Source organism: Drosophila sechellia, chromosome 3R (genome assembly GCF_004382195.2).
Source record: "Drosophila sechellia strain sech25 chromosome 3R, ASM438219v1, whole genome shotgun sequence".
Classification (NCBI taxonomy): Eukaryota; Metazoa; Arthropoda; class Insecta; order Diptera; family Drosophilidae; genus Drosophila; species Drosophila sechellia.
This window is the reverse complement of record NC_045952.1, coordinates 9410573-9434648: the sequence shown is the minus strand read 5'-3', so window position 1 is coordinate 9434648 and position 24076 is coordinate 9410573. Positions and strand designations below refer to the sequence as shown.

The 24076-nt window shown below is 41.5% G+C and overlaps 1 protein-coding gene across 1 annotated transcript; it reads left to right on the top strand.

Moving 5' to 3' along the window:
• The first annotated feature begins 278 nt into the window (after nt 1-278).
• LOC116801565 (45 kDa calcium-binding protein) lies at nt 279-16136 on the top strand. The gene is made up of 4 exons (XM_032721974.1): nt 279-497; nt 8756-9936; nt 15035-15719; nt 15796-16136. The coding sequence occupies exons 2-4, from the start codon at nt 9458-9460 to the stop codon at nt 15868-15870; spliced, it is 1239 nt and encodes a 412-aa protein (XP_032577865.1). The 5' UTR covers nt 279-497; nt 8756-9457; the 3' UTR covers nt 15871-16136.
• Nucleotides 16137-24076: the final 7940 nt, after the last annotated feature.

The following is a 24076-nucleotide window of genomic DNA, read 5'->3' as shown; positions in this document are numbered from 1 at the left end:
CACTGATTGTAACGTACCAGGATTCAAGTCCATCGGAATTCAAAATATAAAATTTTACTTTCGTGTTCGTTTTAGCAGACTTTCATCGCCAGTACAGGAAATGTATATTTTTGTTCGTATGTTACGATAAGTAATATGGAGCCAATAAAATAGAAGTGATTTCCTGTGGAATAGTGTGCTATGAAGTAACATACAACTTGTCGGCTTCGCTTGACAACTTCGGCTATGGCCACTTCGTTCGGATCCGGATCCGCTTGGCGAGTTGGCCAAAACAAAGCCAGTGCGTTGCTGTTGCTGCTGCGTATCGGACGTGTTCGGTGGGCCAGGTTTGCATCATCCGTGATTTGGGCCATAACAAAAACAAGTTTACGAAACTTACGTCGTCATCTCGTTCTTTCCCGCGCGCGTAAACCAAGTCCACAAAAAAAAAGCGAAGCAAAACAAAAAGGCTGGCCAAAGAAAATTGCAACAAGACAAAAACAAAAGCGAAAGCAAAAGTGAGTGCAATAGTTTTTTGTGATTTAATTCCTTGCTGTTGCTGCAGTAACCATGGGCTGCGCCCGCGGTTAACACAACAAAATTGATTACCATGGGCGCGGCGGACCAAAGTCTTTGGTAATTGCAATTACCAAGATTGGACCACAAAGTACATTTAAGCGCACACACGTGCAACATTGAATGGTATGACCGCGGTCGTAAAAACGGCCATCGCAAGGAGTCAACCTATTGATTTTTGGTATTATTTATTAAGGGGTTCGCCCATAAACCTGCTTACCAAATTCGCAACTGGCTCACCTTTCTCACAACCGCACTCATATGCTAACAAACAAGAGCGGAGATCAAAAATAGCCGTGGCTGCACAGCGAGAAACATTTATGCTGAACTAACTCTTTTAATGTATTTATTGCCTACATGTATTTGTGGCCAGTTGAAAGTTATTAAAACCAAAAACCATAAAATGTTTTAAATATTATTAATAAAATAATATTCTTTTGAACTATTATTTACACCTTAAATTCATCAATTAATCATAAATTAATAAATCAATGAATGAAACTGTGCGTTTCCTTTGTGAAATATTAATATTAAATGCTGTTACCACATTTAAGTAAAAGTAAATTTTACCATTTTATGCAAAATTTAATTTCTAAATATTATAGCCTCCTAGTGGCCGCTTTTTTTGGCCAGTGCCTGCGTGTGTGAGGACGTCAGCCCGTTTCTGGGTTGCTGCTGACAGCTGCCAAGTGCCAGGAGCTTGTCGTCAACAAGTCTATCAAAAGCACGTTTGTCATTTTTGTTGCACTCGCCCAGCCAGCAGGTGGCACCGCCCAGCGCCACCCACCCACTCCACCCACTTGGCGTCTCACTATGTAAAGCGTATGTGTGTGTCTGAGGGCTGCTTTTGTGTTCGCCAATTTGAAGTTTGTTTGAAACTACATGTATTGCCCCCTCGCTGACATTCATCCCGCTCTGGCACTGAGCACTCTGCCATTTTCATTTGCATTTTCGCCGTTCCGCTTTTCCGCTCTCCGCCCTCGAAAGAAAATCAATTGTTGTATGCAATAAACGCAAGGCGAACGGAACGGAACGCTGCCAACCAGTTTTTGCAGCGGAGCCAAAATCCGTTTTCAGTTTACATAAACAGAGTTTGACTCAAAAAAGTTGGCAAAACCATGGTTTTTTTTGTTTTCCTCTTGCTGTTAAATCATGCACAGTTTATATATATAAGAAATGGTAAATAACCAAAGCTAAATAGTTTATTGATTACCCAAACATTTCTTGGCTTCAGCTTTCGCTGATCAAATTTTATTTAACTTTAAGGCTTAAAACTCTTAAAGAATTTCCAAATGTTTCCTATGCTTGCCTTTCAACAAATTGTTCTCAGCACCTTTTGTGCCGAAGAAACACTAATAAATACTTAATTTATTGAGCTTCTTTTAATTACCCAGTTTATCCTAAAAGGTAATCAATTATTAAAAGCAATTTACTGGGAATATTTAATTAGGCTTAAAGCAGTTTGCTCCAGCCTGCAAATTCAATAAAATGGGTAATGTTTTCAAAGAGGATTTCTGCCAAGCATACTTAGTGTGAAATTAAAAAAATATAATTAGATTTATAATAGAAAATCTATAATTACTTTTTATTCAATTTTTGTGCACTTTGTGTGAAACTAGTTTGCTTCAAATCGATTTAGTTATTTAAAACGGCGTCTGCAGCTGGATTTAAAGTTGCATCCAAGAGCTTAGTGACTATAAAGCTTAGTTTTAGTTTACATTTCACACCTTGCAACAAGCAGCAGCCACCACCCCGCCGCCCCTCGTCTAGCAACCCCCTCTGCCGACGTCGACTGCGCTGCTGTTGCTTTATTCAAATTGAGTTGTTGTTTATTCATGCATTTGTTGCACTTCCCTACGGTTTATTGTTGCCCCAACACCAACGACGGCGCAAACACTCACATAGTTACACACATGCACTTGCTTCTTGTATGTTCATTTGTGGGCGGAATCCCCCAGCTAGATGGAACCACACCCCCTCACCGTCCCGCGCCACCCATCTCTCGCCAGGCCTGACATTTCTAGCTCGACTCAAGTGTCTGTTACGTTTAAATGTCGGCTCACAGCTACAGTTGCAGTTAAAATTACAAGCCAAGTTGACATGTGGCATTTTGTATGTCTATATGCATAAGCAGTTTGTTTGGCTGTGTGCGAAGTTGGCTTGAAGTGCACTTTCACTTTTTATTCACCCGTAAAAAAAAAACTGGCAAAACGACAATCGTGGTCCGTCTCTTTCACTCTCTAACTAGCCGGTTATATCTCTATCTCTACATTTTTCCAACCACGCTGTCTTTCCATCTCTTTCTGACTTTTTTTTGGAAACTTCTTTTGGGCAGTGCTAAAATGCAACCGGTTGAGGTAATCGCGTTTTAGTGCCCATTGTAACCATTTCGGGCATTGTAACCCCAACACCCCCAGTCAGCAATTTGAACCCCCACCCACCACCCCCCGAAACACACATTATAATTAGAAACGTATTTGGTACCAATCAATACCATCTGGCTTAATTATTAGACCTGTATATGGGAAAATGTGTTTTTCATGTATTTACAAATTCAGGCCAGGCCTAATCAAAATGCAATTAAACTTAGTTAAGCGCCGCGCAAAAAAGGGAAACAGCCGAAAAATGAAATAATAAATACGCTCTTGTGGTAATTTCATTTGATTGTAGTAGAATTGGCCAGACACCTAAGAGTTAGCTGGGATTAGCATCGTTAATCCACTTTGCACTAATTATCTGTGAACTAAGGCAATCTGTTTTCGTTACCCATTCCAAACAATGTGTCCAATTTGATTGATTTGGTTGGGCTGGTGGAAACTTATCTTCTAAGCTATGTATTTGGAGGGTTTTTGGAACTTAAGCCATCCATCAATGTCAACAGATTTCGGTTGCCAAAAAAGAACTAGGTTAATTAAAATTGTATTGCATGTATATACAAGTAAAGAATCCCTAGTTACTCAATATAACCCAAGATGTCTGTAATTGGAAAAAGTCCAACAGCTCTATTACCAAATCCCAAAAAAGGGATACGCAAAAGGAAGAGTACTATGATGAAGATGCAGAGCAAGGGAAAGAAAGGGGCAATCATTTCAATAATCCAAACAGCAATCAATATGCAACCCAGACTCCAATTTCCATGCCGCATTGGCCCCAAAGTTGGTTCAGTTCCATTTGCGTTTCACCATCCAGGGAACACCTAATAAAAGCTTATTTGCATATGAATGCCTCGTCGGTTAAGAGAATTCACTGTGTAAATTGTGCAAAAATGCGAGATGAACTTCTTTCGGGTCGGCGGATGGTCTGGCAACTTTCGTTGCGTTCTCCACCTTGCATCTCATCTGGCTGACTGGGTGTGGACGTGTACAGGAGATTGACATCCGGGAATGTCCTGGCCCCGGAATGCCAACTGCCTTACAGTGTGTGTGCTTGTGTGCCTGTTTGCTCGTCTGCACTCATTTGTTTGTCCCCAGGTCGAGGATTTTGCATTCAAGTGCATCCATCCCAGGTTTTGTTGTGCACTTTGCCGGGTCAGCCGTTGCTCATTCGCCAGCTTCCCATGCCCTTCTGTCCGGCGGAATTGCCGTGCTGATGGTGATGATGCCACCTGCTGCGTTGTCACTGAAAATTGCTCTGCATTGCAGGGACAACGCTGCGTATACGCGATGTGCCCCGCCGGACAAACACGCTTTGTTTAAGTCGTTATTTTTGTGTATTGCGCCAGGGTTAAAAAACGGTTGCTAAAAAATACACTCTTGAAAAGTTTATGCAAAAAAAAAACGAGTGATTCATTTATAATAGATAAATTAAATAAGGGTAGATATGCAACTTAATGAATGGTACATCCAATTGTAAATAATATTTGAGAAAACCCAATATCTAAATTCTTTTGTTTTATTAAATATAAATTTTATTTTATTTAAAAATATATTTTCTTAAAAATGTTTGGAATATTGCAAAATTTAACTAATTTTTTATCTTTCAACTTAAAGGGTACAAAGAATTCGAGCTTCACAATTGTTGTACCCATCTTTTCACCTCTCCACTGGGTATTTGCATTGGCAGTGCGCTTTTTCGGCATTTTCATTCTCTACAAACAACAAACAAATCAACTTATTTGCCAGTTTCCTGCCCCTCTCCCCCAGCCTTTCATTTCTTTGGTTGTTGGTGTTGGTTGCACGTTGTTTGCTTGGCACTGATTGAGTGCAGTTTTCGCATACATCAACTGTCAGCCGACACACACACACACACACATTCGCAAGTCGGCCAGCTTTGACTTTGGCCAAAAGAAGAGTAGATTATGGCCACAAAAACGGGGTGGAATCACTTAAAGAATAATAGAAAAATATGAATATCAAGTAAAAAAGAACACAAACCTGTTTGAACGGAGTAGGAAAATTTAGCACAGCACGATTATTACTCCTAATCCCAAAAAAAAAACAGGAAAAACTCTTTTGCTAATTGGAATAAATGATGGCCTTAATTGCTTCGTGGGGCTTCAACTCGAGTTCATTAAAAAGTTAAATTAAATCTATCAGCCATCAGATGGCCCTAATTCCTTTGGGGCTTTGGCCTACGATAATCCTTTTCAACATCAACATTATTACCATAGACATCAGTGGTCTTCAAATCGTGTCGAGTTTTAATTGAAATGTCAGAGTCTCGAAAATTGTTATGGGCAAAAAAAAAAAATTGAATTGAATTTTCCTATGCATATTTTATGGAATTTGGCAATTTTGTAGTGTTGTCCTTGTCGTTGTCATGGTTTCAGCTTTATTGCCCCTCGGTGTTTTGCCTGGGTTTTTCGAGATTTTGTTGATGTTCAATTAGGAATAGAGATAGACAGGGTCTAAATGGACATATAGTTTTATACGAACGAGTTATTCAATATTAATGCAATTGATTAGCAATAGTTGGCTGGCCGCTTTGAATTAAAAGTGACATGGAGAGTGAAATTCATAAATATCTAATTGTGCCTCTGCTCAATGGAGAAATAGACATCCTCCATTTGTCGATTTGCCGAATTTCAAGGAGCCGGATGCTATAAAATTAAATTTGGCTATTAAATTTGCAATAATATTTAGGCAGTTTTTCCCTTATTTAACTATAAATTTGTCATGGTTGCGGCAATTTAAGGGATTTTATTCATTTTTGTTTTTTTTAACATAATATATCCTAGCATAAAATGGATGTATAGTGGTAAAAATTAATGTATAATATAGTTTAGTTTCGTGACCGTACACCTCAAAGTTAAATAATAACTATTTTTAATTATTTACCTTTTTAAATTTAACTTCCTCTTTAACTTCACTTAAACAAAGCCTTAAATGGAACATGATTTTCAATCAATTTAAGCAACCTTACCCATTCAACTTAAGCTCCTTAGGGAGCTGCCCTTCTAGTGCTGAATGCACTATCTAACCAGTCAATATCTTGGCATTTCCCATCCCAGATTAGCCTCCATCGCTCAAACATTCTTGAAGCCGGAGTATTTAAGTTATCTTTGTGCTGCTGCGAACTGCATTTCTCTTGGCGCAAACAAACATTCCCATCAAACTGTTATCCCATCTCGACTGGCCAATCAACCATCCTGGCCCAGCGCGCCCTTGCAGCGCTATAGATCCATCAATGGCTGGGCAAACATTTCATCATCGTCATCGTTATCATCGATTTGTAATGGTCGGGGCAAGAGAAATGGGAATGGATGATGGGGGGATCGGGGTATTCCCCTTAGTTCTTCCCATGTCGACGGCGCAGCTTTCGCCAAATCAAATCTTTAAACTTGTGCAGCCATCCAGAGCTTATCGCTGAATTCCCAGGCAGATATGCTCCCATACCACCCCTTTCACTCCCCCCGCAACATTTTGTGCCACTTGTCTGGCAATAGTTTTGCAATAAAGTTTAACGCATTTTTTTAACTCGCATTTCTCGTTTCATCCTCCGCTTTTTTTTGCCCAGCACTTTTTGCTACATCATCGATTTTTATTGAAATTGACACTAACTTTGTGGCGCACGTGGGGGACGCTGTGGGGGATTAAGGGGCGTTCAACATGAATCCTTATAACAATCTCATTGCGAGGGACACTTTTAATGAGCAGCAACTGGAGCGAATCCACTTTGTTGCAAATGCAAAATGGGCAGGCAAGTGAAAAGTTCTTATAAAGTTGCTAATTGGATTTGATTTCCCGATATGAACGTAAATTTGATTAAAAAATCTTCCTAGCCGAGTGCTCCTCCATTTGTCTCTGCCAGCGCAGCTAGCTGCCTCGCTCTTTCTCTGGTCGATTTTCATTAAGGTTGCACAGAAATTTCATTAAAAATTTATTGCCAACTTTTTTCCCCCATCAACCCCCTCTTTTTTTCGTTCCACTCTTTTATTTTCCTCCTATGCCATCTGTTTGGGAGTGCGGACAAGCTAATAACCAACAAAAGTTCACAGAGACATAAAACAAGGCTGCAGCTGAAAGGGAGAAACAAAAGCGAATGCGAACGAGAAGCAGTTAATAAAAAACAGAGAGCGAGAATAAAGAAATGGAAATGCCAAACGAACAGTAAAAGTGGCAACAACGAATCGCAATGGCCAAATGTAGCTGGTCAACACGGATCCAAAGTAGCCAGGCCATGAATGTAACATTTGGGTCTCTGAGTGTTTGAAGGATTGTGTTAGCCAGTGTATCTACACACAAAACAAAACATGGTTAGTTATATGTACAAATTGAAAATAACTTATAATGGTGCATAAAAGTATGCAATGAAAATCAGAGCACACGAGTCCATAGCATACTTTTAGACATTTTCACATTTTGCAACAAATTGATATTGAATCAGATCTAAACTTAAATTTTCCATGTGCATAATGGGTTTAAAAAGAAGCTCAACTGGTTTTTGTGTTGGCCAATAAAAGAGAAGAGCAAGAGTGGTATAAAGACAAGCGCAGCCATCGAAACGAAAGCAAAATTAAACGACGCGAGACAATAGCGTTAAAAAGTGTGGCAACAAACAGACCAACAAACCAGGGCCAAAAAAAAGCAACTCCAACAGCATGTGAGATCATAAAATTCACACAAATGTTCAGAGACCCATGAGCACATGTGCAGCATATTCAGGAAACGTAAATTGAGTCAGTAAGTCAAATCGAATTGAATATGAGTGCGGAGTGCGGTGAATGTTGTGAATATGGTGAATGGAAAATGGCACAAGCATAAAGTATATACAGGGGTAAATATCTGATTAAATTGCTCTTACTGCGGGAAATCGGTGTGGCAAATGTTGACAAGCAATTTCAATTTTAATGGATTACAGTTCGTTTCGTACTTTCATAAATATAAATAGAAACAATGTAAACTTTATTCTGCCTTCAGCTGAGTGCATTAAGTCCGAGTTCAGATTACTGCCACCATTCATTCAAATTTTTGGTTATGTTGCCACATTAACGATGGCCAACATGGTAGATTTTATGTTGGCCCTGTTAAAATTAACAACTTATCTTGTGGTCTCTTGCCTGGCCTGAACTTGTCTCATCTGAAACTCATCTCATCTGAACCTCATCTCATCTGATCTCATTTACGACTTCTGTTTTAGTACCATCTATTATGTAAGTCATTAGGTTGGCCTTATTTTATGGCAAAGCCCTAAGTCCGTGCCACTTCTGAATCCAAATCCCTCCTCTTCTGCAATAATGAGAACGAAGGGAAATTTATGGGACTTTCTAATTCGCTCGTTGGTTGCTCAATGGCGGCATTTCCTCTTCCTGGCTTCTTTGATTTGCCCCTTGAGAGCCCGTTGAAGTGACAAGATTTTTCAATGGCTAATTAATAACTTTATGGGTGAAATGGGCTGAAGAACATAAATTCTTGACTAAAGTGGCCGCTCGAAAAAGAGCTATTTATTCGCCTAAAGCTGAAAGTGATAAAGTGTGTCAAAAAAGACTATGTGATTTGCTCCTAGAAATATTTTAAAATTTATTTTTATAGAATCTGCTTTAGGTCTTCTTTCTTTACGCTCTTAAAAATTGTTAGTTGTTGACTTGACTGAAGTGCACTCTTTTAAATTGACTTACATTTGAAATGCCATTTCAATCGAAACCCTCTGACTTTGCGACACTAAATTTGGTTGCCCACTGACCCGAATTCGCAATGAGAAACGATTTCCCTAACTTTACTCATGCAAAATCCATTTTCTCTTTTTTACTTGTGCCCCACAGAACCATCGCCATTGCCATCAGCATTATCAGCGCACATAATGGAAATGGCGCTCCTAACAATCATGTAAAATTGGTGTAAAATGCAGACGAGATGGAGACCCGGAATGAAGGAAATGGGAATCGTGCGAAAGGCAATAACACATCAAATTGGTATTAGAAGTTGTTACACCGACGCCCCACGCCAGCTACATTTATATATATAAAAAAGGGGCGGCAGCTGGGCGTGGCCACGGTGATACAAATTGCAGGAGCAGGATCCGTAACATTTCGCCTGCCTGTCGCTGGTTGCAACATAAAAGTCAATTAATGTACAATTACAAAAACATCAGGACCACCAGCAACAGGAGAAGCAACGAGCTTCAAAAGGCACCGAAAGAATAGGGGGGAAAAGAGGAGGAGCAGAAATTACTGCAAATTACACGCAAAGAGTCCTGAAAGCTGCGGTCCAAGTTGGAGCAAGAGCCGGAAGCCGAGTGGACCGAGGAGGAGGAGTCGGTGTACCAGAACCTAGAGCTGGTCCCATCAACGCCACCACAGCCTCCCTGTCGCCAGCCCCAGCCCCATACCCATACCCATACCCATTTCCATTCCCATCACCATCATCGCCATCAGCCACTCCACTGCCATCTATTGTCCAGCGGTGGCGGCGACAACAACAGCGATAGCGATAGCGAAAGGGACGACGAAGGCGGCGGCAACAAAATGACTTTCGTTAACAAGCTGAGCAAAAGCTTCCGCTGGCTGCGCTGCTCGACATTGTGCGCAATTTTGTTTTATATGTTCTTCATTGGCCTGATCCTGCACAGCACCAGCCAGAAGTTGCAGCAGCAGCTAAAGGAGCAGGGAACCAGCAGTAGCAGCAGCAGTAGCAGCAGCAGCAGCAGCAGCAGCAGCACGCAGGCAGACACAAAAATGGCGACCAACGTGGGGCATAATGGCGCCCAACGTTGGCCGAATACGCTGCAGGAACTGGAGCAGCAGCAACAAAAACACGAGCAAAGCATGAGGCTCCAGCCTGTGGCAAACAATTTGGATTCGGGGAACGAGAATAGCCAGCTTCAACCCCATTCCCAGCCGCAAAAAGTGCAAAATGCCAGCAAATCCCCTAACCAGCCAGAAACAGTTATTTTAGCGGCCAGCAATGTGAATGAGAAGCAAATACTGGCAAAAGCTTTCAAACGGTAAGTTTTCCCCCATTCGCCTCTGAGTTATGGCCTTGGCTGAATTCTGGGCCTCGGTTTGTTCGGTTTGTTCGGTTTGTTCGGTTGATAATTTGGCACTAGTTCGGTGGCTCCTTTATTGTTGCGCACGACGATGTTGCCTGCGGCTTTTATCGCCCCAACACTCTGACTGCCCCCAAAGCCGCACCCTCCCACCCCCATTCAGTGTCCTCCTCCATAACTGGGTGTACGACAAATTGTAAAAATTAGTGGGGTAATAGCAACAGCAGCTGGAATTGATGGATGCTCCGTCGCTGGCAAGGTTGGCTGGGTCAGATTCGATCAATAAGGACACGGACTGAGATTTGTTCACTGCCAGGGTTTTGATTCGTTCCGAGCAATCAGAGTAATCGAGTTACAAGCTTGCCGCCAAGCGAAGATAATAAACGTTGATTGAAAAGTTTGCTTGCCAAGTATTGAATTAAACGAGTCCCCAGAGAGACACGGTCAATGCTTTATCAGCAGCCTATGCTGTGTATTTAATAATCCCCATATTTAATAACCCCTTCCCATGCCAGGCATTTGCCATCTTGTAATTGGTTTGCCGGAAGGCCTCCTGATTTCTATCCGGCTGACTTGCACTATTCGCCTAATTACTTAAACATGGTATATAAAACGTTCTCGGCTCCTGCACAAGCGATTAGGCAATTGGCCAATTACTTGGCCTCACTAGAGCTCGTAATAGATTACTTGATGGCTGCCAGTGTTTTGGGTGCGAGAGGTGGTCAGACGGAAACTGAAAAGTTTCCAGTCATGGTCCTGAGCGAAATTGCAATTTGATGCTCTGGGTTTTTCGGGGGTAATCAAGCAGTCAGTATGCCAGGAATTTTCCAACCAAAATCCAACAGCAATGGAGAAATACGAAAATAAAACTTGAGGTGTTGAAAAGAATTTGAGAGAAAATACATTTTTGGGGGGGCGAATAACAGAGGCAAATCAAACTGTCACTGCAGATTCATATTTATTCGACTTCTTGGTTGCGAAAACTTTTGGCCTCCTTTGGCCAGTGAAGGCAGTCAAAGTTGCGGTTGGTAAACTTAAAACGTCTTTTGGCAAAACTCATTTCAATTCAATAAATAATAAAGCAGAAATTGCCCCCTGCTGTTGCGATTTCCGAATTTAAAGATGTCCGGCTGTGACCTCGAACCGTTTAGCTCTTTGGGACTGCAAATTCCAGCTGAGCTATTATCTATCCGTTTGCGGCTAATGAGAGTTTATGTAAGTTCAATTAAGTCTGGGGCAAAGTGAATGATAGAATTTGTGGGCTTCGATTGACACTTGGGTAAAGTTCGGATACTCTAAGCTCTTATGGCTTAATTAAAACCAAATGGACCGATTTACCTATACTATTAGTATAAAGCAGCAACAATTAACATATTTATATTCAATGTTATTATGGAATCATACTTAAAGTTGGTAAGTGTGTGTTATCCTTTCTCATTGAAGAGTTTTTAAGGCTATAGAAACCTATTTGGCTATTTGGATGGCTCCTAAGTACTGTGCTGCTTTCAGCTCATTGCATTTTCTGTTTGGCCCGAGGCCATGGGCACTGCCCCCTCCGCCCACCTTTCAGTTTCTAACGACCTTCGGCTGATACGATAACCAGTTAAAACCCCTGAAGGCAGCCACCAGAAAGCTGTCCATCAGGAGAGCAGTGGCTGTGCAGTGGTATCCATCAGTAAACGTAAACGGGGGAGAGCTTAAAGCAAATACAAATTTTGGAGGTTCCACGACACCGGAGTTTTTCAAACTTCGTGCGGCAGTTGGTCCGAAATCTCTCCAGGGTATTTCACTTAGCCTGTTGGCCCGAAATTCGGTTTCAGCCTTGTCCGTATTTGTTTATAGACAAATACATAATATATATAAATAACATATAAATAACATTTAAAACCATCGACACCCGAGGGAGTCCGGAATTTATTCGATTTTCTGCTCAGACGAAATTAACATTATTTGCATAGCATTTGTTGCGCCGCATATTTCCAATTTATTTAAGCCAGGCCAAAATAGATGCAGATATATATCGAATTGCGAACAATTCTCGGACAATCGAGCTTAAATCAATCGAGTTTCGAGTTCAAATTCCGGCAGAGAGCAATTAAAGTGAAACAGGAGCGCGGACACTAAATGGCTTTTGTGGCGCGGCAAATATTCGGATCTTTAAGGTCCCTCGGGGGCGCAGTGAGTTATGTGGTGATTTCCACATGTCGCCTTTGCATTAAACTGCAATTAAACTGACCAGAAAATGTTGTGATAATTGCGTTGCTGCCTGAAATTAATAGCCATCATTTGGCGAAGGACCCGACCACCCAAACCCTCGAACTTGGCGACTCCTGCTCCCCTGGACCATAAATGTAAATTCCATTTTAATAATGCGGTGACAGTGGGCGTGGGTTGCGCCGTTCTTTCCTGGGTGTCCGGTTCATTTTTAGGAGCAATTAAATTTTATCTGCAACTGTCGCCTCATCTGGTCGTTGAAAGGCACATTGTTATAAATTTTAATTGTAAACCGTTGTGCTATCGCCGGGCTCCTCGTCGATCCTCGGTCCGATTCTGTCCCCTGTGGGCAGCCACATGCCATCGACAGTTGGCAGTTTTGCAGTTCCAATCTCATTGTCCATGCATGACCGAACCGACCAGTAAGGCGGGCTAATGTCCTGTCCAGTGTCCGGGTATCCAGTGTCCTCTGTCCTCGGTGCTCGTGCCCCTGTATCCAGGCTGACTTTTGCATCCAATTAGGCCTGCCTGCGGCTCCCGCAGCCTGCCACGCCCCCGGCTAACGCAACGCCCGCCCCCTCATTGATTGGGCGTTGTGCTAAAATTGCACACTTCCCTTTACGTCGTCCCCATCCCTTTCGCTCTTCCTGCGCGAACGCGAACGCAGCGAAGTATGCAATAAACTTTGGCCCAAAGTTTGCACGCTGCACGCGGAAAACTTTTTTCACTCAAGTTTTCCTATTGTTGTTAGTGCGCTTGGCGAGTGTGTAGTGCGGTAATGTGATTTATGTGTTTTCGTTTTTTTTTTTTCTGGAAAAGTTAACACCTTAGGACTCGAACTGACTTGTTAAAAATACCTATTTTAGTTTCTCTAATGAGGTTGAAACGGTTGAAACTTTTTAATAATATTTAATTTAATAAACTGGGCAAGCTTCAGAGATTTATAATATAAGTTTGACCCGGAAAAGCGATTGAAAAATAAAACGTGTTTACAACTTTTACTTAGAAAGCGATTTAGTAATTAAAGGGGGTTCTATCTATTTGTTTATAGACTCCTTGAATAGTAATAATAGTATGTAACCGAGTCGATCTAGCCATGTCCGTATGTCTGTCCGTTCGTCTGTCCGTATCTACAAACATTCAGTGACACGAAGCTATAAAGCTACAATTTAAGTTAACTTAACTTTTCTCTAAGTCGGACCAAACAGTTAGAAGCAATTTAAGTTTATAGATATTGAATTTAAGCCAACAAAGTGTCTGTACCATACGCCCAAAGACATTGGAACTTGCAGTTAAAGGCAAAAGGCCTAGATTAAGTCGAAATCAAGTTGGAAGTAATACCATTAAATTTTCAGCAGTTGGTTTTAACTTCTGCCATCAGACTTCAAAGCAAGACAGCAACTTGGAGTGAGAAGGATGTGGCAGTAAAAAGAGTTGAACGGATAAATGCGAACACAAGTTCTCCACAGACTGGTGTATATGCAATCAAATAATAGTTTTATCCCAGGCATCCTGCCTGTCCAAATCCTTAGGCAGGATCCCCCTGAAAACGAGCTGCTGGAATCACGGCTGTGGCAGAAGCAATTGGCCAACTTCAGTGGAACCGCAGGCTTATGCAAAATGCACTTTGCGCTTTGTAACAAATCCCCTGCCACTGCAAGCGGGCTTTTGAACCGTGTACTTTCCCCTTTTTCGGTCCGTTCTCAAAGCCTCAATTGCAGAGGAATGTACGAATGCTAAGGTTGATCCCATTCGCATTTTTTGCGAGTCAATTTCTTGCACGTACAAGACGCCAAAGGAAGAAACGCAAAGCCGGAAAACTTTGTTTTTATTTTCGCAGACTTAGGAGCGCATCCCTCGCCTCATCTTCCTGATCCCACTTGAAAAAGACTCTGCAGGCGACCGCAAACGTTTCTCCATATACATTTCAGCCAAACTGGAGGGCTGGAGGAGTAAAACGTGACCGAGAAGAAGAATTAGGTGGGGGGACCATCAAAAGGAAGAGGCAACTTGAAACCGTTTTAGTTGCAACTTTATTTATTTATCAACTATATGCTAATGAAACCAGTGTGCGGTGGCTGCTTTCTCTTCCTCTTCCGCTGCTGCCACTTCCGTTTCCGCTGTGTCCCCACATACATACATACACATGTATTATATATAACGTATACGTACAAGCGAACACAGTTCCAGGCGCAAACAATGCTTACCACTCCTCCGCCATCCGCTGATTATTCCAGTGGTTAGCTGCTCTCTTCCTGTCACTCCAACATCCCCAGCTGCCCTTACCCTCCTACAAAATTCCAATAAGAAGCTTTAATATCTGACACCTGTTTTGGGCATTCGCATTTCATTTTGGGGGTTGTGTATACTTGAAGAAAAATTCCGAATAACAACGTAAAAAAAATTAAATATTGGAAAATTTACAACTTTTTAGGTAATTAACTTCTGGTTTATGAACATTTTATTTTAATTAAAAATACATAAAAAAATATTCACCAATTATTACAATTAGTCTTTCCTATTTCTCCCAGTGCAATCGCAGCCTGCGGACCTGAGAAATCATTAGACAGCTGTCATATGCAGCATTTGGTGGGACCACATCTGAGCGGTTAGGCAGAGGCAGATGTCTGGGGATTGGAGTAAGGTGTGCTCCAACATTGAGGACGAGACAAGTGGGCAACAGGGAATTCTTGAAAAATATCTTAGGGGGCCATCAGATTGCTCTTAATGTATAATATACATTTGATTAGGCCTTCGTAACTCAGTTATGCTGTAAATTAGTCAGTTGTTACTCAATTTAGAAAAACATGTACTAAATTATATTATTATCAATTCATTTCAGTGCCGATCGCAGTCGCGATGGCATTCTCTCAATCCAGGAATTGGGGCAGTACATAAATCGCCGGATTGTGGAGCACATTGATGAGGCGATTATGAACAATGCCCGCGAGTTCCGCCGCGTGGATATTGGTCCTGCGGATGGTCTGATCACCTGGGACGAGTACCACCGGTTCTTTCTTAGGGAGCACGGCATGACGGAGGCGGACATCGATGAGCACGACGAGATTCGCCACACTGCGCTGAACCGCAGGGCCAGGGAGGACATGATGAGGGACAAGGCCCGGTGGTCGGAGGCAGCTCGCACCGATCTGTTTACACTGACCATCGATGAATACCTGAGTTTTCGCCATCCCGAGTCCAGTGTATCCAATCTCTTGGAGCTGGTCGATGATCTGCTGCGTCAATTCGATCAGGATGGAGACGATCAGCTAACCCTGGAGGAATTCTCCGATCTGAATGTGGACGATGACGACGATCTGATGCGGAAATCTCTGATATCGAAGACTTTGGTGGAGCGACGCGAGGAGTTCAAGCGGATCATCGATAAGAACCACGACGGCAAGGCCGATCGGGGTGAGCTCCTGAACTATGTGAACCCCAAGACTCCGCGGTATGCCCTCCAGGAGGCGGCCACTCTGTTCAGCCTGTGCGACGAGAACAAGGATGAGCTGCTGACCCTCAAAGAGGTAATGAAATGCAATCTTTCAGTTTTAATAGCATTTTTATAATAATATAATATTATCAACTAATCCTTATGTACAGATGACTGACCATGCCGAGATATTTCTGCAATCCAAGATGATCGACACGGCGAATAGTTTTCACACAGAGTTCTAGCTTAATTCTTCACCATCACTAAACCTTTCACCCCTTAAGCATTTATAGTGATATTAATTTGTAAGTTTTGGCACCTAAAATAGCTAATTTAGTAGCAAAGCGTCTTTTTGTTAATAATTTCTTTAAACTACTTGGATCAGTTGTAAAGCATGATGTAAGAAAATCATTTCCTTTGTGATTTTTCAATAACTAGCTTTTAAGGATGCAAAGCAAACAATTTGACACAAATACTCTCCGAATAAATATACGTAATTGTACGAAATTTCCATGGTGCCTTTTTATGGGATTAAATCGTACGCCCTCGCATTTATTACCCAATCACCTCGCCTCTCTTATCTCTGATTACAAATGATTTGAGCTTTTAACAAAGTATGAAATTAAATTTCAGCCGCCATCGAAATCCCCTTAAGGACATCTTCCATTTGAGCTGACAAATCACTCCACATTAAGGATAAGTCCTTGTTCAATTTGTTTGTTTCGTTCTGTCTCGACTCCTTGCCTGCTCACTGATGATAAACAAGGCAGGGGACTAATGATAAATAAGTGTCACTTGCAAAAATTTCCATGGAATCCTGCTGCCCTTGCCATGCTAAATGTGGAGGAATATCCTTGAGATGGAATTTTACAAGCAATTGACTTTCTGATGGGTGTTAATACCTCTCTAATCTCCCCATTTATCCGTCCAGGCTGACTAGGAAAAGCATTTAAAATGTACGGCAAATAGTGACGGATTATTTGTACTGAGCTACGAACAGGAGCATCAGCCGGATGTTCTGGCTACGTGACGTGTGTGTGCCGCCGGAGAATTCCGCCCGGATAACGCTACGGGAATAATAATCTCTAGTCCAAGTCGCATCTCATCGCACCGGGGCAAAGGCGGATCCGGGGGATCGCCAGCCTTCATCCGACAATAGACATGCAATGGGTAATTAAATCTAATTGCTCGGAAGCGCAGATAATGAGCACGTAAAACGCAAGAACCAAAAACAGGAAAGCCAGAACACGTCTATGGCATCTGAATCCGAGTCAGCAACAGAAACATATATCCTTCGACTTTAAGTAAATAAGCAAACACATCAATTCGGTTAATAAGATACAGCATGTAGGACATGCAAACAGGACTACGCATATTATATGAGGTGGGGCCAAGATAAGTGAGGTAAGAACGAATAAATGGGGTGTGGAAAGTGCCTCGATAAGTGGCAATGTGTTGCGTAACTTATGGACATGAAACCATTTTCACTTACCTTCAGATCTATCACACTAGATTGTAAATAGGCAAATTAAAAGGAAGAAGAATCAAAATAAGGAATTTAATTTAGAATTCAGAATTTAAAAGAAAGTAGCGAAGTTAATAAATCCTTAGGTTGCCAGCCCATTTCTCATTTTAAAAAGCATTTAAAAATTTCTTTTATCTTAATAACGTGTTCTTTTTTTCCAAAAGGACGTCTGAAAATCCTCATGATACATGAGTGCTATTCATAAATTGAGTTACCTACATAAAACAAATGGCATCAGGCTAACTTAACGAGCCGCAAAAAAGAAGCCACATATACCACATGAAAAACAGGAGCGACCAGGGCAAACGGCCTTGTCTAGTACAAATGTTTTGCATTATTGGAGCATGGCGAACTGAACGATACCATGTCGAGGGTACATACTCGTAGATACATGCGAGCATTTGGGATACACGTAAGTTACATTAGTCAGTCACTTGGCAGTGGGAAAATTGCTGAGCATGCCAAAAATACTTGGAGGCTTTGGAGGAAATTGCTATTAGAGAAGTGAGAGGTCGGCACGCCCACTTTTGCCGGCACGCCCCCCTCCCCATCGCAGACCTGCATAAATATGCCAAACACATACAGAGTATTCTATCTGCCACTGCGTTGTGTTGGCCATAAATGCTTCATCTTCAACTCATACATATTAAAATCTGGCAAAATAAACTTCAACAGTTCACAAAGCATGGCAGAAAACACAAACATGCTCGTAGGACCCAATGGGTTGGGGTTGTTGTTTTTTTCTTTTGGAATGGTTTGGGGCTTTTGAAGGGGTGACCCGAGTGGAGCTCATGCATTTTAAAATTCAGCCATTAGAGAAACCAAGTTATTTTGTATGCAGAATATTATTTGGCTTTCGCTCCCCCGTTTCCACTTCGAATTTTTGTTATTTTTTGCTTGACATTGCAATAAACATTTCTGCTGAACAACCCGCAAAACATTCTACACAAAAGGGAAAAGAGGTGAGACACTTTCGTAACAATTAAATGTTTTTTTGTGCAATTTGCTGCATAAATCAGTTTTAAATGTTATAGTGCAAATCAACCAAATAGTTCTGTGCGAGGGAAAGGGACACTGAGATGGACGGAGATAGTGAGCTTAGCTTAAATTGGCCCACAACACACTATTTAACAGGACGTTCGAGGTTAAGGACAATGGAAAAAGCTGTAGCTTTGTGGCTCATATTTTTGTGCTTTTTAAATACCTAAATTAGTTAATTATAATTTGTACCTAATGGGATTCAATTATAATTAACTTAAGCACAATTAAGTACAATTTACTAAATGAACAGATAAGTTATTGTAGTTGAAGATGAGTTCAGCGATTTGGAAGCCATTGTTTTGATTAATTCTTTAAATTTTTGGTTTTTTCCTAACTCGTTAGATATCTACTTCTACTCTGAAAAGTTTTTTAAATTTACAACTATGCATATGAATAGCTTTGCCCAAAAAAGTAGGCAATAATTGCATTAGTTTTGTGACCTATAATTTAAATAGGACAATTTCAAAAAAGCTTGTTGAAAACCAAGAAATTTCCTCCGGAAATGAATAAATTTCAAATATTTAATATTATTTTACTAGCACCTACACATGGGGGAAAATTCAAACGCTAGGCTTTCCAGTTGTATGGGTGGATATTGATGACAATTTGAATATTTATGTTTTTGTAAGCATGAGCATGAGCAAAATTCCAACACACAATATACATTGCCTATGAATAAAGCGACCCATTGCATTGTGATTTTGGCCAACAAAAAGTTGTGTGTCCATTGTGCAAGGGGCCCGGGTTAAAAGCAACAAAAGGTAATTTGGCAGTAACAACTTTAAGGCACACACTTAACTTACTTGTGTGTGTGTGTGTGTGTTTGTGGGAGAAACTCATTCACCTGCATAATGGGAAGTAAAAAATTTTCGTAACATTTGCATGCCTTAAACTAACACAGACGAATGGAGCGCCAGGATAAGGACGAGCTCCTGACGTTGCGAGGAGCTTGGAAATGAGAATAAGGATGATGGCGTCGGGAAAACACGGCCTACCTTTCCAGCTGAGCGGGGATGGTGGGTGCTGACGAAAGAACTACTACGTGAGAGTGTGTGAGTGTACCGATGTCGGTGTAAGTAGAATGGAGTACGTGTTATGCTGAAAATGCAATTTGCCTTCTGTGCGAAATGTACGGAAAATTTATGCAAATTTCTCCCTTGACCCCGGTGTCGCCCGACCTCACATCACATCACCCCTCCCCCCCGCAAACAACCAGCAACACCGCCGCCAACAAGCGGAAACAGGAAGTGCGACTATTGTTAGGGGTGTATGGGTGTGTGTGTTAGTTTCCTTGTTTGTGTGCGTGCGTGCCCGTGCATCCGTGTGAGTGCTTTCGCTGCATGTGGCTGTGTGAAAGCGCTAAAATGAAAATATAGTGAAATATGCGATAGGAGCGAGCGGGTCTGGCCTGCAGGGTAAATGCTATAACGAAATCATACTTTGCAGGTGATGGGCCATGAAAGTGCCCTGGAAATAAAGTGGGAAAAGACTCGATGTATGTAGATGATCAATCAGCGAACTGATTAGAATATGATATGATATATTAATAAGTTATATAAATGTTAAACTTAAACATTCGACAACATTTCAATGAGAAGATCGGTATCTTCATTAAGCTTAGGATATTTATCTCACGATTAAGATTATTGTTCTTTCCACTCGCTATTTTGTCAAGTAGCTTAAACGCTTTACTGAACTTCATTAAATCACCTCGTCAGAAATGCCCCATATGAGGTTGTGCCAATGGCAGCGATCCACAAATAAGCCCTTCGCGGATGCAACAACTAACGCGACAGCAACAACGCTGTGGGAAAAAAGTGTGTTCACAACGTGGTGTAAATTCGCCATCGATAGTTTTGACATTACGTATACGCAACGTTGGTAGCTGTGTGCGAGTGTTACTGCCAGTGCGCGGCACCCCTGGGCGGCTTTGGGTTCGGGCAGGCGGCACAACGTAAAAAGAGGAAAATTCCAACGAAAAAATAGGAAAATATTGCGAACATGGCCGCATTGGTGTGCGCTAGGAGCAGAAACCTAGCCAATGCCAAAGAAATTTGTGTGCGGGGCTGAGGGGAAAAAATTGAAAGCCGCCGGTTAGTTCAACAGCGGCACCCGCAACTGTATATGTGTGGGGAACTACACTCAAACTGATATTGAGCTATTAAAGATCGAATGAATGTTACTTTAAAATACATTGAAATATTCATATAAACATATATTGTATCTAGAATATATTTTATAGTAGTTAAGAGACTCTAGCATGCCTATTCAGCTAGGTGATTCAGCTTGTGGATTGTGCACTACTAGTCAAAACTGTTTTACTAACAGCTATCATTTTAAATTTAATTTGTATTTAAAGGCTGTTTTTTTTATATTTAGATGCTAGATCTGGCATTTATTCTCAGTGTCTATGTGCGAAATTGTTTATATTGGATTGCACGTGCCTTTGACATGCCGATCCCTTGTCCGTGTCCCTATTTATGGGCCACCGTGTGCGAGCGTGTTTGTCTGTGTTTTGGCTTGTGGGCAAAGAAGTTGAAGCGTATTAGGCAAACACAAGCCTCCGGCTTCTCGCACAAACACTAACACACGTGCTGGCCCCCTCTTTGAGAATGGCTGAGTAGGTATATATGTATATATGTATGTGTGTATGTATTCGAGTGTATAAGTGGCTCCTTTGGTGTGAGCCAAGTGCCAGATAAACGACAGCATTTAATGCGACCAAATCTTTTTAGCGCCGCATCAAGCCATTTTTCAATCCCGATCCGGGCGCAAAGATTAAGTCGTCTTTAAGTCGTCCTGCGCCAGGACTTCTTTACTATGGCAAGGGGGGAACAGAAATAGGATAGAACAGAATAGAATTTTGCACAATGGGCGTGCTTTAACTCGCAATTTAGTAAGCATTTAAAATATAATACGAGTTTGAAACAATTTAAGTGAATAAGCCAAAGATTCGTACAGCAAGACTGTTCTGTTACTACAAATTATTCTATTTGTTGTAATTAATATTTTATTTATGGCTTTCCTGGTATTTTTTAAAATCGCCATAATTTTACTGCCATCCTGGGATCTGCGTATCGATTTATGTATATTTTATCCCAATGTCCATTCTTACATGCACCTGGTCATTTCCACCTGGCACCAATTGCATTACTCCCAAGTCCGAGCAGAAAAATACACTGAGAATGGTAGAAAAGAAAAGTTTTATTTTAGTGTTGCTAAGACGAGTTCAGAACAATTATTCAAACTTTTTGACTTGGCCAGGAATGCTGGGAGTCTGAAAGACGCAAATGAAGCTTGATAAAAATGGAACTTTTACAGGGCATCCTGGCATAAAAAGCCGTAGAAGGAAAGTTTCGTTAACATAATTTTATTTTATGAATACCCAGGGAGTGCTGAGTTCCACGTTGCTGAAGGATCCAAGCCATATCCCTGTCTCCCGACCGCCGGCATTTTTAATCTGAGAGGATTCCAGTCGCTATCCGTCAGTGTTTGCCGCGCAAAAGTTGTATAATAATATTCATGCTTGACATCAAATTCATTAAGAGTGATTAATATTTGTTTACTGCTGTTGTTTGCTGCTTTTCCCATCTCAGGGCACATTGCTCCGACTGCGGCAAAAGGAATATTTATTAAATGGTTTCCCAAAAGAGAATCTCTATCCGGAACTTTATTTCTCCGGCTTCGCAGTGCGACAGTCGCTGCTTGACGCCTTCTGCCGGCTGCAAATTAATCGCTGACTGAGGATTTACGGCTGGGAATATATCAAGGATACTAGCCAATTTCCCAACGTTGCCCCTAAGAAAGGTCAGGATCCTAAGTCGCTGGACAAATGGCGCCGGCTCCTGGCGATTATGCGGCTTAATTCTGCCGGAACGAGGTAAACGTCATGGCTGCCATAAATGCGGTTGGGGCTTCATCATCGGAAAAGTTGTTACAGCTTTTATACTCGTAATGAACGTGGAGGTTTGTTATTATGTTTTATTTTTGTGTTAGTCGAGGAACTCGTCTGGTTATCGCTACATACTGAGGTTCTCGGACAGACTGAAATCTATAAATTAGCTCCTATAATCCCACTCTCATGGTCATGTCCGTCTGTGCAATTTTATGCAAACTGGTCTCTCAGACATCCATTACAGAAATTAATTAAAAACGACAGAAATGAAATCATACTTCTGTTGTGTTTGATTATAAACTGTTTTTATTCAGCATACGTAATTTATTTTCTTAAATTTAACAATTACTACCTTTCCTGTTGTCCCTTTGCTTTCCATTTAAACAGAGGATCCCGGATTCGATGGGTTCCATGTGCTGAGGACAGGCTCTTTGCAATTGTTCCTGCCGCCTGTTGACTTCAAAGGTCCCTTCCGCTTTGCATAAATATTTATGCGAGTTAATTTGTCGGCACATGTGCCCAGTGGGCGGCGGAGGAAAGGTGACCCAAAGAACGGACCGTAGGGTCAGTTGGGTGCAATCAATCAGACACGAAACAATATTTACAATTTGAAGGCTTAATACGATCCGGTTGACGTCAGTCTACTGAGTTCACTGTGCCGCCGTTGGAAAAGTTGATTTAAGGCGAGACGGCGAGGGGATGAACTGCGTCGGGTGGTTTTGCTCGCCTGAATGCTCCGTCTGTCCGTGATACCCGCAGGTAAACAAACAAAGAAGGACGAGGTCCTTCGATATCATACCGCATGAACCCGCAACCGCCCCGCCTGCTGGATGCCACGCCCCCTGACAGACGGCGCCTGCCGTTGACAGCCATAAAAATATAAACACACACACACTCAACCAGACGACGCACTGACAGACACGCAACCCGTCGCTTTCGTGCGGGCATAAGTGTGCGTGCGTCAGCCATTTCTACTAAAAATAAACAATAGTCAAAAGCACAGAAAATTACAAAAAATTCCACATAAAAATAACAAGTACAAGGTACTTTCTGAATCTGATAAGCCGGCATCGAAATACTCTTTCAATCTAAAAATACACACAACAAAAGTCAGTCTAATAGTCTTGACCCCAAAGTTTTGGCCGAAACTCATGTTGAATTAAATGTTTCTTGAAACATTAGCCACAGTTTCACTTAAATGTATAAACACCGGCACAAAGGATCCAATGGTGCGTATAATTGACATATTGATTGTTTACCTTGAATTAGCAAAGTCAGTAAGGACCACAAGCAGGACTTACTCAGAAAAGGGAAAAAAGTAGTACTGAAAGGGGTTGCTAGGGAAAAAGGATTTGCTAGGAAAAGCACTGGACATACACACTTTTTAAGAGTCTTTCGTCCTGCATACGAGGTAGAAGGCAACTAATTCGTAGAGTGAGTTTTTTGTAAAAGGAAGGTAACGCGTAGAGTTGAATGTATTCATAATGCTAATGAATTAGGAGTAGTTGTATGAGTCTTACAGTGGGTACACCATTTATTTTATAACTAAACTTAATTATTTAAAACTTGATTCAGGATTTTGCTTTTTTGGCTTCAGTTGCTAACGTCATACGGTTAAGTTAAGGACTTGAAAGTCTGGAAATCCGACTGTCTGATAGGGATTTGTTTTGACAACTTACTCTGGTTTGGGCAGCATAATCTCCTTTTGGACAGAAAATTCCCCTTGGTATGGTATGGTATGGTTTTAGTATAGGGACATTTTGGCATTTGTCAGGATTCTGTCAAGCTTAATATGTGCAATGATTATTCATTTAATTGTGTACACATGCAACCATCAGCGTCTTCAATCTGACATTGTCAGCCTGTCGGGATCACTCAACAAGAAATTCGATTTCATAACCCGACAACAAAAGTGTGATGGATTGCGTTGCAGACTCGATTGCCTGTGTGTGAGAGGGCTACATCCTTTGAAATGTGTAAAATGGAGGTC

Excerpts from the sequence above, each read along its gene's own strand:
- LOC116801565 (XM_032721974.1), top strand. The coding sequence starts at position 9,458 with ATGACTTTCGTTAACAAGCTGAGCAAAAGCTTCCGCTGGCTGCGCTGC. Across the intron at positions 9,937-15,034 it reads CTGGCAAAAGCTTTCAAACG|TGCCGATCGCAGTCGCGATG; the intron begins GTAAGTTTTCCC and ends AATTCATTTCAG. Across the intron at positions 15,720-15,795 it reads AGCTGCTGACCCTCAAAGAG|ATGACTGACCATGCCGAGAT; the intron begins GTAATGAAATGC and ends CCTTATGTACAG.